The 17,860-nt window shown below is 41.2% G+C and overlaps 1 protein-coding gene across 2 annotated transcripts in view; it reads right to left on the reverse strand.

The window, feature by feature from the left end:
* Positions 1–8,184: 8,184 nt before the first annotated feature.
* The window catches only part of CFAP300 (cilia and flagella associated protein 300), a 34,683-nt gene continuing 25,007 nt past the window's right edge, over positions 8,185–17,860 (reverse strand). The window contains exons 5-7 of one of the 2 annotated variants that reach the window (XM_032295693.1): positions 13,882–14,054; positions 9,968–10,034; positions 8,185–8,530 (exon numbers count right to left, since the gene is read on the reverse strand). In XM_032295693.1, the coding sequence (XP_032151584.1) occupies positions 8,402–8,530; positions 9,968–10,034; positions 13,882–14,054 (369 nt within the window). In that variant the 3' untranslated portion in view covers positions 8,185–8,401. The remainder of the gene's footprint in view (positions 8,531–9,967; positions 10,035–13,881; positions 14,055–17,860) is intronic. The other variant, XM_032295694.1, reaches the window with a different exon arrangement.

Raw genomic sequence — 17,860 nt, forward strand, 5'->3', positions numbered from 1 at the left:
GTGGCTGTAACAAGGTAATACGACGCATCCTTGTGGTGTTGGAATTGTTCATTATCTTTTTATTTTCATTTATTTATTTTTATTTTATTTATTTATTGTTTTGAGATAGACTCTCATTCCATTGCCCAGGCTGGAGTGCAGTGGCACCATCTCAGCTAACTGAAATCTCCGCCTCCCGGGTTCAAGAGACTCTCCTGCCTCAGCCTCTCAAGTAGCTGGGATTACAGGCGCCTACCACCATGCCTGGCTAATTTTTGTATTTTTAGTAGAAACAGGGTTTCACCATGTTGCCCAGGCTGGTTTCAAACTCCTGACCTCAAGCAATCTACCCACCTTGGCCTCCCAAAGTGCTGCGATTACAGGCATGAGCCACCTTGCCCAGCCTTTTTTTTTTTTTTTTTTTTTAATTTATTTGTTATGGAGATAGGGTCTCACTCTGTTGCCTAGGTTGAATGCAGTGGTGTGAATAAGGCTCACTGCAGCCTCAACCTTCTGGGTTCAAGCAATATTCCTACCTCAGCCTCCCAAGGAGTTGAGACTACAGTCACACACTACCATGCCTGGCTAAGTTTTATTTTTTTGTAGAGGTTAGGTCTCTCTCTATGTTGCCCAGGCCGGTACTGAACTCCTCGGCTTAAGTGATCCTCCTGCCTTGGCCTCCCAAAGTGTTGGGATCATAGGCATAAGCCACTGTGCCCAGCCTCTGCTCATTATCTTGACTGTGCTATTGTGAATAGAGAATACTTCAGAAAAAGACATGCCCAAGGATATTCATTTCAGCATTATTCATACAACCAATATGTCTAACTATAGAGAGATGAATAGATATGGTAAGGCCATCCAGTTAAAATGGATAAACAAGTTATTTGTATCAATACAGATAAAATTTGAAAAAATGAATAGCACAGTCAAGATAATGAGCAGAGGCTGGGCACAGTGGCTTATGTGAACTTAATACACATAACACACACAGGCACGCACAGATGAGTAAAAGTAAAACTGGAGAAATCTGATTAAGATCAGTAAGTATTCTAGTTATGATATTACACTACAGTTTTGTACAATGTCAAAATTAAGGAGGAAACCAGGCAAAGCGTACAAAGGATCTCTCTGTATGACTTCATACATTGCATGTGAATCTATATTTATTTCAAGATTTTAATTTAAAAATGTTAAATATGGTAAAATTTTTAACTGTCAAATCTGGGTGGAGGATATGTTATGTAGTCCCTGCATTTTCTTCTTTTTGTTTTTTGAGATGGAGTTTTGCTCTTGTTGCCCAGGCTGAAGTGCTATGGCATGATCTTGGCTCACCACAACCTCCGCCTCTCGGTTCAAGTGGTTTTCCTGCCTCAGCCTCCCAAGTAGCTGGGATTGCAGGCATGTGCCACCATGCCTGGCTAATTTTATATTTTTAGTAGAGACAGGGTTTCTCCACGTTGGTCAGGCTGGTCTTGAACTCCCGACCTCAGGTAATCTCCCTGCCTCAGCCTCCCAAAGTGCTGGGATTACAGGCATTAGCCACCACACCTGGCCACATTTTTTTTATATTTAAAAGAAAAAAGTAATATCTGAAACCCACTACAGAGCTGATTCAATCACTAGAGACAGAGGTAGAGATCAGTCATCTATGCAGACAATCCCCAACTTCTGATGGTTCAACTTGAGATTTTTTGACTAAAATAGTACAAGTGATACACATTCCATAGAAACTGTACTTCAAGCACCCATACAACCATCATTTCACTTTTAGTACAGTTTTCAATAAATTACATGAGATATTCAACACTTTATCATAAAATAGGCTTTACTTGTGTTAGATGATTTTGCCCTACTCTAGGCTAATATAAGTGTTCTAAGGACATTTAAGGCAGGCTAGGTTAAACTATGATGTTTGGTACATTAGGTGTCTGTTTTTCTTTTTTTTGAGACAGAGCCTCATTCTGTCACCCAGGCTGGAGTATAATGGCACGATGTTGGCTCACTGCCTACTCCGCCTCCCAGGTTCAAGCAATTCTCCTGCTTCAGACTCCCCAGTAGCTGGGATTACAGGCGTGCGCCACCACGCCCAGCTAATTTTTTTGTATTTTCAGTAGAGACGGGGTTTCACCATGTTGGTCAGGCTGGTCTTGAACCCCTGACCTTGTGATCTGCCCGCCTTGGCCTCCTAAAGTGCTGGGATAACAGGCATTAGCCACTGTGCCTGGCTCCTTTTTTTTTTTTTTTTTTTTTTTGAGACGAAGTGTCACTCTTGTCCCCCAGGCTGGAGTGCAGTGGCACAATCTCGGCTCATTGCAACCTCTGCCTCCTGGGTTCAAGTGATTCTTCTGCCTCAGCCTCCCGAGTAGCTGGGATTACAGATGCATTCCACCATGCCCAGCAAATTTTTGTATTTTTAGTAGAGACAGGGTTTCAACATGTTGGCCAGGCTGGTCTCGAACTCCTGACCTCAGGTGATCCTCCCGCCTTGGCCTCTCAAAATGCTGGGATTACAGAAATAAGCCACCACACCAGGCCAAGACCAATTTTCTTAATTGAGTCTTTTTCTCTCTCATTGCACCCAACACAGTTATGTGCACTAGAATGTAAGCTCCCGCCGGGTGCGGTGGCTCAGGCCTGTAATCCCAGCACTTTGGGAGGCCGAGGCGGGTGGATCACGAGGTCAAGAGATCGAGACCATCCTGGTCAACATGGTGAAACACCGTCTCTACTAAAAATACAAAAAATTAGCTGGGCATGGTGGCGCGTGCCTGTAGTCCCGGCTACTTGGGAGGCTGAGGCAGGAGAATTGCCTGAACCCAGGAGGCGGAGGTTGCGGTGAGCCAAGATCGCGCCATTGCACTCCAGCCTGGGTAACAAGAGCGAAACTCCGTCTCAAAAAAAAAAAAAAAAAAAGAATGTAAGCTCCCTAATTTAGAAATTTTTGTTCATTGCTGTATTTGCAGTGCCTAGAAAGCGGCCAGCACATAACATAATCAATAAGCATCAGTGGGGCGGGGCGCAGTGGCTCATGCCTGTAATTTCAGCACTTTGGGAGGCCAAGGCGGGCAGATCACTTGAGGTCCAGGAATTCGAGACCAGCCTGGCCAACATGGTGAAACCCTGTCTCTACTAAAAATACAAAAAATTAGCCTGGCATGGTGGCAGATGCCTGTAATCCCAGGTACTCAGGAGGCTGAAGCAGGAATTGCTTGAACCTGGGAGGTGGAGGTTGCAGTGAGCTGAGATCGTGCCACTGCACTCCAGCCTGGGCGACAGACACTCTATCTAAAAAAAAAAAAAAGTCACCTGTGGTGTGCATGACAATGAATGATAGTTCTTAAAAAAATTCTTGCTGATTAACTGGATGACTGAGAATCCTTCAGGGTAGATAGTTTTCCTTAAGAAGCGCAGTCTATTTCCAGAACCTTCAGACCTGTTTTAAAACGCTGGTTGAGAATGAGTTGGAACAAGCATGACAGACCTGTGAATCTGAATACAAGGAGAGAGCTCAGGACAAGGGAGTTTCCCTCTCTGACCACAGCTTCCTACCACAGTTCCCACTTCCCAGTTCTTAGTACCTCAAACACCATCATTTCATAATTCACCCAGTCTGCTACCTTTTTTTGGGTCATATTTGATTTTTTTTTTCAATCGAGCATTCTGTTGTCCCATACTTCATGATGCCCCAAGACGTTACCATTGCTATGAGCTCAGTACAGTTAATTCTGTGCTTTGACAACTACTATGTACCTCTATTTGATCTTTGGACTCTGAACTTTTTTCACCCTAATTTATCACTACTGGACTAATCTTTCTAGAATATCACTTTCTTGATGCTACCACTCCTACTCTAAAGTCCTTAATGATTGCTATACATCACTTACTTAAAATATTTAAATTTCTTAGCTTTGTGCCCACAGCACTCAGTGATAAAGTCCCCAGTAATCTATCTTCCCTGTTATTATCCAGAACTCCAGGACAGAATGTCTCAGGTTTTTTTTTTTTTTTTTTTTTTTTTTTTTTTTTTTGAGATAGAGTCTCACTCTGTCACCAGGCTGGAGTGTGGTGGCACAATCTTGGCTCATTGCAACCTTCACCTCCTGGGTTCAAGCGATTCTCCTGCCTCAGCCTCCTGAGTAGCTGGGACTACAGGTGCCCACCACCATGCTCAGCTAATTTTTGTATTTTTAGTAGCAATGGGATTTCACCATATTGGGCAGGCTAGTCTAGAACTCCTGACCTCGTGTTCCACCCATCTCTGCCTCTCAAAGCGGTGGTATTACAGGTGTGAACCACCACGCCCGGCCAGAACTTCTTAGTTTTAATTTCTCAAATGTATTCATGTCCCCCCAAATCACCTTATGTTTTTGTATCTTTGAATTTATTTTTGCTCATGTGATTTAAGTATCCCAACTTCTCCAGACTTCAGCCTAAGTCCCTCACCTAGCTTTTTTTTTTTTTTTGAGACGGAGTTTTGCTCGTTACCCAGGCTGGAGTGCAATGGCGCAATCTCGGCTCACCGCAACCTCCGCCTCCTGGGCTCAGGCAATTCTCCTGCCTCCAGCCTCCTGAGTAGCTGGGATTACAGGCACGTGCAACCATGCCCAGCTAATTTTTTGTATTTTTAGTAGAGACGGGGTTTCACCATGTTGACCAGGATGGTCTCGATCTCCTGACCTCGTGATCCACCCGCCTCAGCCTCCCAAAGTGCTGGGATTACAGGCTTGAGCCACCGCGCCCGGCCTAAGTCCCTCATTTTAATGTCCAAATTACGATTCTGCAAGAACCCTCTCTTTAAATAACTTTTGGAATTTTTGAAGAATATTATCAGAAAGTCTCAGAAAACCATTCTGTGGTGACTTGTCACCGTGGCCAGTTGTCTCACTCCAGATAACCCCTCTTCTCTCAGTTGATCACAGTTGGCTTTTACAAAGCTGGCTTCTACAGGCTGCCGCTGCTGCTCTCTCGGGACAGTTTTTGCCAAAGGCATGTTCCTGGGCTGCATATCTAATCCCATGCTGGGCAGCTAACTCCAGACTACATACAGTATGAATCCAGAGTATAATAGTTTGCAAATTTTCACAAAAGGTTTAAGTATAAATAGAGGGACAACCATACGGTAAATTTGGCCAAGGGCAGTGGCTCACGCCTGTAATCCCAGCACTTTGGGAGGCTGAGGTAGGCAGATTACCTGAGGTCAGGAGTTCGAGACCAGCCTGGCCAACATGGTGAAACCTGGTCTCTACTAAAAATACAAAAATTAGCTAGCATGGTGACAGGTACCTACAATCCCAGCTCCTCGGGAGGCTGAGGCAAGAAAATGGCTTGAATCTGGGAGGCAGAGTTTGCAGTGAACAGAGATTGTGCCATTGCACTCCAGCCTGTGAGACAAGAGCAAGACTTCATCTCAAAAAAAAATTTAAAGTGGGTACCTAGGTATGAAGGCTGCTAGAGTCCATCAGCTAAGTCCCTTCTGAGGATGCTTCCATACTGATGATCCATGACCTTCGTTGCCAACCTTTCCCCCTCCCTCACTTTCCACACTCTCCACAGTTGCATTTCACAGGCCAGTTTCTATCAACTGTACTCTGTCAGTCAGAGAATGGATATTTATTGTCTTTCAAGTTCTAGGCATTGTGGACACAAACGTAAACAAAATAGACACTGTAATTGTTTTCATGAAAGATATTAAACAAATTATAACTAATTGCTGAACAAATAATTCCAAGCATACAAATACTGCCAAAGAAATACCAGGAGTTCATGCTCAGGATCTCTACATTCTCTGGGGGCCCCAAAGAGGAAAAACCAATTTTCCCATCTCTTATACTCTAGTCAAATTAATTAATAATCTGTACCAAAGCAATTCTGGCCCCAAGAAGACAACTTATTACTTTATTATGCAGAAAGTTCACTGTTTCTTTTTCTTCTTTTTTTTTTTGGAGACCGAGTCTCACTCTGTCACCCAGGCTGGAGTGCAATGGTGCGGTCTCAGCTCACTGCAACCTCTGCTTCCCGGTTTCAAGCAATTCTCCTGCTTCAGCCTTCCAAGTAGCTGGGATTACAGGCATGCGCCACCATGTCCACTTAATTTTGTATTTTTTAGTGGAGATGGGGTTTTTCTATGTTGGTCAGGCTGGTCTCGAACTCCCGACCTCAGGTGATCTGGCCACCTTGGCCTCCCAAAGTGCTGAGATTACAGGTGTGAGCTACTGTGCCCGGCCTGTTTCTCATTTTTTAAAAAATTTTTTTGTGTTACCTCAGTAGAGAATGAATGCAGCCAAAATTCATGAGCACTTAAACTATATGCCTGCCATCATTCAAAGCCCAACATATGTATTAATTAATATAATTTTCCAAAAAAACCTATGAGGTAGTCCTATTATTTTTTCCATTTTATAAAAAAGATAACTAAGGCACAGACAGTTAAGTAACCAGCTCAAGGTTGCACAGCAAGTAATGGCAAATTTAAAAACCTAGGCAACCTGACAGCCCCGCCCAAACTCTTTATCACTACTCTATTATGCCTTACAATACAGGTAATTTGCCTAATCACATATGAGTCATCAAATGATTTTCCCAAAACAATGGAACAGTCTTTCCTCAAAGGTGCTATCTACCTCCACCTTTAGAGCAGAGAAAACACAGTGGCAATTCCTCAGTATCACTTTCTCATCTTTTGCCTTTGGACTTTCATCCCAGGGCCAGGCCTAGAGTACCCTGCCATATAAGACACTCCCTTGAAATGCTGTTCTCCTGAGTTGTTGAAATCCTACCAGTCTTTCCATAGAAGCCAGACCAAGCCTATTTTAGTTCATAGTGATCTCTTCTATCTCTGAATTCATGTAATAATCACTGTTGGTAGTCACACTCTTAAAGGTTATCTTCCTAAATAGGTTTATAAGGAGTCTATGTTTCCCCAAAGTAAACTGCCCAGTGCCTTGCATAGAATTGGTGGTATTCAAAAAGAATTATTGATTGACTGCTTGTTTGATTGAAAGGGTCTCCAGGTCATAGGGAACTGTGAGGTAAGCAGCAAAGCTGGCAGCAAACATATTTCAGTTCTTAATTTTATGTTTTTATGTAATTTTAAAAAACCTATAGGTATTATGAACATATCTGAAAAGTATTCATTCAATAAACATTTCATATGCCAAGGCATTGTGCTAAGTATTAGAAGTAAAAAGGAAAACATACTCTTTCTCCTGAGCTCTATACCCAAATTGCCAGCTGCATTCCAGATTCAAATTCAAGTTCAAATACAAGATTATCCTCTTTATCCCATAACACAGAAACACATCTTTCAAACTTGCTCCTCCTCAAAACCTCAACATTTCTTACAGGCTTCCCATCACCCATGGGATATATATCAATGATTTTTGTCATAAAAAAAATCTAGGTCATATATTCATTCTATGAATGACAAGAGGAACGGTACTAAGACAACCTGCTTCTCACTCTTTGAACAACTTACTAATACCATCAGGCAACCTTCTCTGTTTACATGTGTCTCTTGTATTAGCTGTGGGGCTGCTGCAGCTTTTATTTATTATGTGATAAAAGAGTTTACAACTACTTTCATCAGAACTTTTTTTTTTTATTGAGGCTTTTAAGTGAAACAAATGAAGCAAAAACATTGTTATGCTTCTCCTAGCTTTAGAGATGTAAAGGCTTCTGCAATGAAGAAAGGTAATTAAATGAAACAAGTTAAATAAACTAACAATTCATATTAATGATCAGTGGTAGAAATGTTTAGTTTTCTGATACATTTCTTTTTTTTTTTTTGATGGAGTCTTGCTCTGTTGCCCAGTATAGAGTGCAGTGGTGCAATCTCAGCTCACTGCAACATCCGACTCTCAGGTTCAAGCATTTCTCCTGCCTCAGGATCCCAAGTAGCTGGGACTGCAGGTTTGTGCCACCATGCCCAGCTAATTTTTGTATTTTTAGTAGAGACAGGGTTTCACTGTATTAGGCAGGCTGGTCTCGAACTCCTGACCTTGTGATCCGCCTGCCTTGGCCTTCCAAAGTGCTGGGATTACAGGCGTGAGCCAGCGCGCCCAGCCTTCTGCTACATTTTCAATCCAGAATTAATTAGCTTATAAATTAAAATACGTGAAAAATTGAGGATTCACTTGGATCATAATGCAACAAATATGAATTAGACTTCTAATTCCTTGTAACTTTTTGTAAAAATTCCACAAATTTTTTGGTATAGATTTCATTAGGGATGAAATTTGATCCCTGGTTAGTATTCCACACAAATTTTTAAAAAAGGCATCTTGGTGTTTGCTTTCTTCTGCTCTAAGTAAGCTCTTTATATTTTTCTTGAATTAATTTGCAAAGTAAATGTTTATAAGTTACTATTAAAATAGAAAAATGTTAAATAAAAAGCAGTAGATGTACATCATCTGAACGAGCATTAAGACATGTCTCCTACACCATAACAGTGATATAAAACATGCAGGTGACGCTTGATAGGATCCACAATAAAGTAAGAAAATGTCTGTTCATGATTCTTTGTTGAAGGATAGCACATACCAGCAGAATCCTGAAAAAGACAAGCCTAAATTATTTAGAATACAACTATGTTTAAGTGATAATCAACATATTTGCCTATTATGTATTTACTGTCAAAACAGGAAACATATATAAAATCTTTGACAATAAACTAGAAATTAATGATTTAAAATATTTATGGACAGCACAGTCTACTATTATAGGAATACGTATGTTCTATATTTACATGTATAATTTTTGTCTTTAAGGAATTTATAGTCCAAAGAGAAATCCCACCATTTTTAAAACATGCTTTTAAAGTGATAATACTGCAAAAATTTTCTATTTAGCAGTTTTCTATCTTTGTTTTCTTTCTTTTGTGTGTGTTTTTTTTCTTTGAGACAGAGTCCCGCTGTGTCCCTCAGGCTGGAGTGCAGTGGTGTGATCTCAGTTCACTGCAACCTTTGCCTCCTGGGTTCAAGTGATTCTTCTGCCTCAGCTTCCCAAGTAGCTGGGACTACAGGCACATGCCACCATGCCCAGCTAATTTTTTGTATTTTTAGTAGAGATGGGGTTTTACTGCATTAGCCAGGATGGTCTCAATTTCCTGACCTGGTGATCTGCCCGCCTTGGCCTCCCAAAGTGCGGGATTACAAGTATGAGCTACCACGCCCGGCCCCTTTTATTTAAAAAAAATTTTTTTTGAAGTTGGAGTCTCACTCTGTTGCCTAAGCTGGAGTGTAATGTTGGTACCATCTCAGTTTACTGCAAACTTTGCTTCTTGGATTCAAGCAATTCTCATGTCTCAGCCTCCCGCAAAGCTGGGATTACAGGTGTCTGCCATCACACCTGGCTAATTCTTTATATTTTTTGTAGAGATGGGGTTTCAACATGTGGCCAGGCTGATTGAGAAAATACTGACCTCAGGCGATCCGCCCTCCCAAAGTGCTGGGATTATAGGCGTGAGCCATTGCACCAGGTACGAAATATGTTTCTTTTATTTATCCCTGCGATTTAGCCTAGTACAATAGCTGATACAAAGTATATATTTAATAAATACTTGTTAGGTGATTGAATGAAGATACTTAGAAATTGCTTATATGTAATAACATCTTTTGTATAATAATAAAATTCAAGTACCAGGTTCTTTGTATAAAGACATTTATGGCATTCTTATTTATCTGCCCTATAAACGATGGTTTGACAGACTAAGAGAACCGTGTTCTACTCCATTTGAGTCACAGATTTAGCTCTCAAATAAGTAGGCAATGTTATTAGATACAGATGACAGAATGAAAGCCAGGGAAACAGTTCAAACTGTTCTCCAAACAAATGCATACTCTATCAATTTTTAATTTTAATAAAACTCTAAGTAACATTGTCTTTTCTCCTAGGCATAACATTGTCCTAATTGTTAACTCCAGTTGTAATAACTCTATTAATAAAAAATAATTAAATTCTTTGGTTGCAAAAGTTCTCTCACACTTACATAGGCTGAAACTTTAAAGACAAAAGAGGTAATTTGTATTTTCTTGGTTTGAGGATTCTTTCGAACACTAAAAAAGGAAAAAACAAAGATGCTTTTAACATGTAATAGGCATTGGCATATACATTTAAGTAATGATCCCTTTTAGTATTTAAGTGTTCTTATTCATGTAGAACATGGAAATACACACTATCCAACTAAGTGGTTTGAAAAAATGGCATCTGAGGCTTTATCCAAGAATGGGCAAGGTCAACTGAATTAAAACAGCAGAAAATTGAATCTCACAGTTAGAAGGTTTAAGGTCAGTCTGAGACCCAGATGATGAAATTACCTTCCCAGGCTACAGAGACAATTATCGGACAAACAGGGATTTGTAAAAGTCAGACTGAAGTGTAGACAGCCGTATGGGGTAGATAAAAGCATGCTAGACTGAAGACTTAAACAATGTAAATACAAATGCTAGTTCTGCCACTGACTTGTTCTTTGACTTTGGGTAAGATTAACCTTTCTGAGCCTCAAATTTCTCATATGTAAATTGGGAATAATATGTTCTTTTTCGTATATGAAAATCAAATTAGACAATATATATAATAACTATTTATTGTATTATATATTGCTAAGTTATATCATATTAAAAATAATTTTTTCAGCCAGGTCCAGTGACTCATGCCTGTAATCCCAGCACTTCGGAAGGGTAAGGTGGTGGATCACAAGATCAGGAGTTCAAGACTAGCCTGGCCAAGATGGTGAAACCCCGTCTTTACTCAAAATACAAAAAAATTAGCCTGGCATGGTGATAGGCACCTGTTACCCCAATTACTCAGGAGGTTGAGGCAGGGAATTGCTTGAACCAGGGAGGCGGAGGTTGCAGGGAGCTGAGATTGTGACATTGCATTGCAGCCTGGGTGACAGAACAAGACCTCCATCTCAAAAAATAATAATAAGAATTTTTTCTCAGTAGCTTTCTTTCAGTTACTCTCCCCACAGAAGATTTCCTGTGGCAATATGTAGTGAGAAAGCCAACTAAGGATTGAGAAAATAAGCTACACATGTATAGTTATAATTTGTTACATATGTAAATAAATATATAAACACTTTATTTTTATTTTTTATTTTTTTTAGAGACGGGATTTCACAATTCTGGCCAAGCTGGTCTTTAACCCCTGACCTCAGGTAATCCTCCCATCTCGGCCTCCCAAAGTGCTAGGATTATAGGCATGAGCCACTGTGCCCAGCCCACACTTTATATTTATAATGCCTTACAGTTGGTAAAACATTTTTAATACAATTTTTAGCTTATTATTACTATAATTTTTTTTTTCTTGATATGGAGGTTTGCCCTGTTGCCCAGGCTAGAGTGCAATGGCCATGATCTTGGCTCACTATAACCTCTGCCTTTCAGGTTCAAGTGATTCTCCTCTCTCAGCCTCCCGAGTAGCTGGAGTAGCTGGGATTATAGGCGTTCACCACCACATCCAGCTAGTTTTTGTATCTTTAGTAAAGACGAGGTTTCACCATGTTGGTCAGGCTCGTCTCGAACTCCTGACCTCAGATGATCCTCCTGCCTTGGCCTTCCAAAGTGCTGGGATTACAGGCATGAGTCACCACACCCAGCCTGATCATTTACTCTTCTAACAAAAGTGGTTCTAAAGTATTGCTTATTTGGTTTAAAGAAATCCCAATCTTTTTAAGGAAAAGGTTTTTAAAAACATTGAAAAGGTGTATTTTGGCCAGGTGTGGTGGCTCGTGCCTGTAATCCCAACACTTTGGGAGGCTGAGGTGGGCAGAATACCTGAGGTCAGGTGTTAGAGACCAGCCTGGCCAACATGGTGAAACCCTGTTTCTATGAAAAATAAAGAAATTAGGCCGGGCGCGGTGGCTCAAGCCTGTAATCCCAGCACTTTGGGAGGCCGAGGCGGGTGGATCACGAGGTCAAGAGATCGAGACCATCCTGGTCAACATGGTGAAACCCCGTCTCTACTAAAAATACAAAAAATTAGCTGGGCATGGTGGCGCGTGCCTGTAATCCCAGCTACTCAGGAGGCTGAGGCAGGAGAATTGCCTGAACCCAGGAGGCGGAGGTTGCGGTGAGCCGAGATCGCGCCATTGCACTCCAGCCTGGGTAACATGAGTGAAACTCCGTCCCAAAAAAAAAAAAAAAAAAGAAATTAGCCTGGCATGGTGGTATGTGCCTGTAATCCCAGCTACTTGGGAAACTGAGGCAGGAGAATCCCTTGATTCTGCAGCACAGGAGGTGGAAGTTGCAATGAGCTGAGATCACATCACTGTACTCCAGCCTGGCCTGAGCAACAGAGTGAGACTCTGATTCAAAAAAATAAAAATAATAAATAAATAAATAAAATATAAAATATAAAAACAATAAAAAGGGTGTATTTTATAGTACCTGTTATAATGGATGAGGAAGAAAATATTTTCATGACATTTTTACCCTTTTGTTTGAGTTAGAGACTCCTAAAATCACACTTTGTAGTAGTGTGCCCCCAACATGTAAAAACATAAGAGACGGACTGTGCTAGAATAGATTAGTACAAGGGTAGGTTACACACTGTAATGTAATCATGCTTTTTCCTAGCATCCAAAAATGTAGAAGAGAATCACAGGTGAGAATTTGGAGAAGGGAATGTTGGGAAAAATAGCAATTTCTTCAATGTTTAGGTTCTAAACTTATTTCTGCTTCAAATATCTCCAACACAATCTGCTCCTCCTCAGTAGCACACAGTAGCAGTGAGGAATTCCACAGGTTCATGTGGCTGATGGGGTACACTGTGGTGGTAGTGGTAGTAGTATGTGAGTGTGTGCATTTGTGCACGTGTGTGTGTATGTGTAGGGTATACAGAGAAGTTTCTTTAGGGAGTGCTAGAAGCAGTCTAGCAGGTTTACATGAACTTCAAATAATTAGGACAGTATGTTTGATATATTAATAGGTATGTGTATGCTTTTTCTGAAATTCTGTTTCTAACATAACTTCTTCCAATAATCTTGATTTCTTGATAATAACTTGTTTGTTAAAATCATAGATTATAGAAACATTTTTCTGTTTTTAACACATTATAAATTAATTGAATAACTAAATTATGCAGTTTGCTATATAGCTATACAACACATGGAATGGATAAGAGAATTAAGGTGTTGAGTGTAAGTAAAGCAATAATTATTAGTCCAATGAGAAGCTACTTCTGGTTTTCTCCTATTAAACTACATAACTAAACTTTAAGACCCTTTGTTTTCTGTTGTTTTGCCTATTAAGATGATCCAATATCTTCATAACTGAAAAACCCAACCAAAGAATATTCACTTCAGTTAAAAAAAGGTACAAATTTAATTGCTTTAATTTTCCAAAAAAAAAAAAAAAAAAAAAAGATACAAATAAGAAATTTGTAAGGTTTTAATTCCCAGTTTATCTTCAAAAAGAAAAATGCTCCTAGAATACTCAAACAAACTGTATAGCTTGGGGTTAATTTGAAAAGGTAAATATTACACCTTCATGAAAATTATTCCACTTCCTTGGAACAAAGGTAATGATTGTTTTTACTATTAGTTAAGCAAACTCAAACATCTGGGGGGATCTCTTCTGTTGCCTTCAGATTTAAAAGGAGGCTTGGTAAAAAAAAAAATAAGTCTTGGAAGATGGCAGTTGGTAACAGGTCTGAATGAGGAGAAAAGCAGAAGAAATAGATGAAGAATGAGAGGACTGAGAACTAAATAAGAGAGAAATCCACAAATCTTTCTATTCTGGGAGAGGGGAAAAGTTATGAGAAGGGGGTGAGGGTAGTGCTTTTTATATATTTTGGCTATTAATATGATCACTGAGTGATGTTGTGTAATTCTATCAGGGTTAAACAAATAATTTATTCTATTAACTAGAGATTTACATATTGTGATCTAGTAAATATTACCTCACCAGATCCTTATAGATAAGCTTTGTTGTTTCCAGATATGGGTTAATCACATCCTCATATTGACAAAGGGCTCCACCAAGGCAAAGGTGTTTGAAAAGACAAAACAAGAACTCTTCTCTATCTGGCTGGCCGAATACTTCATATTTTTCTGAGTCTTCCACTAGCAAAACCTAAGGTGACAAAATTCATCTAAATGTAACATAACTCAAAGTTTTAATTTTTCTGTTTTCAAAGGTTTCATTTTATATACTTAAAAATAATCTTACACCTATTTTAAGAATCAGTCTTGAGTCAACTGGAGAGAGTAACCTGTAATCTGCATTTATTTGCCTCTATTTTGGCATTAGGAACTGATATTCAATGAAAAGAACAAATTAAAATTTAAAACACAGTGGCTAAGTCTTCCCTCCTTCCACTTTACTTCTTAATTCTAGTTTACATTTTTAGTAATTGTTTTTGTGTTATGTCACCTCAAATCTTATTTGGAAATAAATGAGGACACTTTTCCATCCCATAAGGCCTCTTGTCTTTGCTTCTACCCAGAGACCAAACAGTCATTTTCTAAGCTCTCTTCTCTTACGGAGTTTGGATCACTTTGTTCTTACTCCCACAAGTACTCCCTTTTGAATGATTCAGTTGCTGGAGGCTCATATCCAGTTTTCGCTTTCCTGCTCTCCTCTGGTAAGATCACTTCACACATCATCTGCCGACATTGACTCTTGTCCTTCTGTGGTCTTGCTACCTCTTACAGAAAGCAGAAAACTAGATCCGATGTAGGGGATTTTCTTATGCCATTGGGAACTACAGACAACTGATTCATTTATTGATTGTATGAAAAGGCGATGAACGTAAGATATCTATTTCTTCCATTGGATTGTTTACATCCTACCTACTTTGTTTATTTATTTCTTTATTTAGACATGGTGTTTCACTATGTTGCCCATGCTGGTGTCAAACTCCTGGGCTCAAGTGATCTTCTTGCCTCAGCCTCGCAAAGCACTGGGATTATAGGCGTGAGCCACTGTGCCCAGCCCCCACCTATTTTTAAAAAAGAATGTGAACACCAGGTGCGGTGGTTCATGCCTATAATCCCAGCACTTTGGGAGGCCATGGCAGGAGGATGGCTTGAGGCCAGGAGCTTGAGTCCAGCCTGAGCAACAAAGTGAGACCTCAACTCTACTAAAACATCCCCCAAAAATAAGCTGGATGTGGTGGTGAAAGCCTGGAGCCCAGTGAATCAGGACATTGAGGTGGGAGGATTGCCTGAGCTCAGAAGATGATTGAAGCTGCAGTGAGCCATGACTGCACCACTACACTTCAGCCTGAGTGACAGATCAAAAAAGAAAAAAAAAATTTGAAATAGCTAAAAATAAAATATAGATATAATAAAACCCAAATAATATAGGACAAAAAAACTCTGAAATGAAGCGGAAAAAGAAAATAAATACATATAAACAACTCTATATGGGAGGGGTGTCAAGATGGTTGACGAGGCATTTGGTACTCACTTCCTGAACAAAGTAGAACCAAAATCCAAAATAGCAAGTAGATATTCACACTTCAAAAAGGGCATCTAAGAGACAACACTGGAATTCAACAGAGAGGTGACAGGAAACACACAAGGCACAAAAGGAGCTGGGATTGGCTGGGAGAGGCTTCCCAGTGCAGGGCAATGGTAAGTGAAAGATCCCTAGCAGTCCACATTTGTACTGCGGACTCCTGCAATCCTCACCATGGGAGCGTTCCTCAATCTTCATGGGCCCTGAGACTAGTAATAGAGTGCTGCCTGGAGACCACACAATGGCATTGCTCCCCAGGGGAGCCCATGCTGGCTCCCACCACCCCTCCCCCACCCTGAAGTACTAAGCAGCATAGGATGGCACCATTTTGAGAGTCCAGCCCCTCCCAGACTGCATCCTTCCTTGGGGCCCAACAGTCCCTGCATCTCCACATCCCTAGAGCCCCACTGACATACCCGTATGTCCACCTGGACTCTGCATGGTGTCTTGCACCCGGGGGAATGTGTACTGCAATACACTGAAGACGCTGCCCTTGAGACAAAGGGAGCCAAAGTGTGTGTTCCCCAGAGCCTGAAACCCACTTACCTGGGGCCACTGTCACTGATAGCAACCTTGCCGCCACCAGCAGCAGGTCTACCATGCACGTGCATGTTCCCTGAAGATGGAGTCTCCCACCCACAGCTGAGGGGCTGAAGCATATGCCACTGGCAACGACCTTGTACCACTCATTCCCTTGGCAGCAGGGCCACTACACTCTTGCACGTGCCCTGAAGACTGGCTCTCCCTACTGTTGCTGCCACTACTGCCATGGCCATTGCTGCTGGGGGCTGAATGTGTGCTCCCAGAACCCAAGAGCCACCTGCCAGTGGCTGCAGCCACTAACAGCAACCTCACCCCACCCCTTGCAGCAGGACCACAGCTCCCTTCACATGCCCTCAGGATGAGCTCTCTCCACCCATTGCCACTGCTGCTGCCATCTGAGCACTCTGCCAGGGGGACTTGCAGATCACCCAGTCCAACTCACAACAGGCAGCACCTGTATGCACCACTGGGGGACTTGAGGACAGCCCCTCAGGCCTAGGACAGCCCCTCGGGCCTGGCACTGTCCCCCATCCAGTGCTTGACCACACTCAGGGCTCTGGGATTTGCCCTGTCCCATCTACCACTGCTGGCATCTGTGTACTCCTCTCAGAGACCTGAGCACAGGCCCACTCAACTGGCCACCACCATAGCAGCTGGCACTCACCCATACTTGCTCCTTGGTCTGCCCAGCATGTTACCACCACCACTAATATAAGTGTATACTGCTTGGGAACCCAAAGGTTGTCACCACTGCTATAGCCATCATCCATTTAACACACACTGCCTGGGGATGCAAACACACATCCACCCACCCAGCCCACCACTAACACTGCTGGCACCTAAGCAAGCTGCCTAGAAGCCCAAGAATCAGCCTGCTTGGACCTGCTAACACCACTTCCTGCCTATACTGCTCAGGGGCCCAAGGACAGGTGTGCTTTGGCTAGCTGCTGCCACTCCTGGGGCCCAAGAAATGGCCTGCCTTCCCCAGCATAACCTCACCCCAGCCTCCACTAACAATTGCAATCTAAGCCACCAAGGAAATCACAGACACCAGCGATGCTGTGTACACCTGAATAAATCATAAGGGGACTACACTATTGCATGCACCCAGAATCAAAACCAAAGTTCTCTACCCAATCAACACCATAAACACATCTTCAGGAAAAAGTCTTCTCCTAAAAAAGTCAATTCAATAAATTCAAAGAAGTGGCTGTTAAACTAGATGCACATATATTAATATAATGACACAAGAAACATGAAAGAGCAAGAAAAGATGACACCTCCAAAGAAACACAATAATTCTCCAGCAACAGATTTAATCAGAAAGAAATTTATGAGCTGTAAGAAAAAAATTCAAAATAATGATATGGTCAGGCATGATGGCTCACACCTGTAATCCCAACATTTTGGGAGGCTGAGGTAAGTCAACTGCTTGAGCCCAATAGCTTGAGACCAGCCTGGGCAACATGGTGAAACCCTGTCTTTATTTCTAAAAAAATTCACTCAAAAAATTAACGATATTAAAGAATCTCAGTGAGAGACAAGAAAGCACAGATAAAGAATACAAAGAAATCAGAAAAACAATTCAGGATACGAATGAGAGATTCACCAAAAAGATAGATATCATTAAAAAGGACCAAACAGAAATCCTGGAACTGAATAATTCAGTGAATGAAATAAAACATTCAATTGAGAATTTCAACAATATACTACATAAAGCCAAAGAAAGAGTTTTCAAAACTTGAAGACAGGTCTTTTGAAGTAACCCAGTCAGACAACAAAAAAGAGAGAAAGAATGAACAAAGCCTACATTACATATAGGATACCATAAAGCAAACACAGTTTTGAATTATGAGGATTCCAGAAGGCGAAGA

The sequence above is a fragment of the Sapajus apella genome, unplaced genomic scaffold, assembly GCF_009761245.1.
Source record: "Sapajus apella isolate SASKATOON/1434 unplaced genomic scaffold, GSC_monkey_1.0 scaffold34, whole genome shotgun sequence".
In the NCBI taxonomy this organism is placed as follows: Eukaryota; Metazoa; Chordata; class Mammalia; order Primates; family Cebidae; genus Sapajus; species Sapajus apella.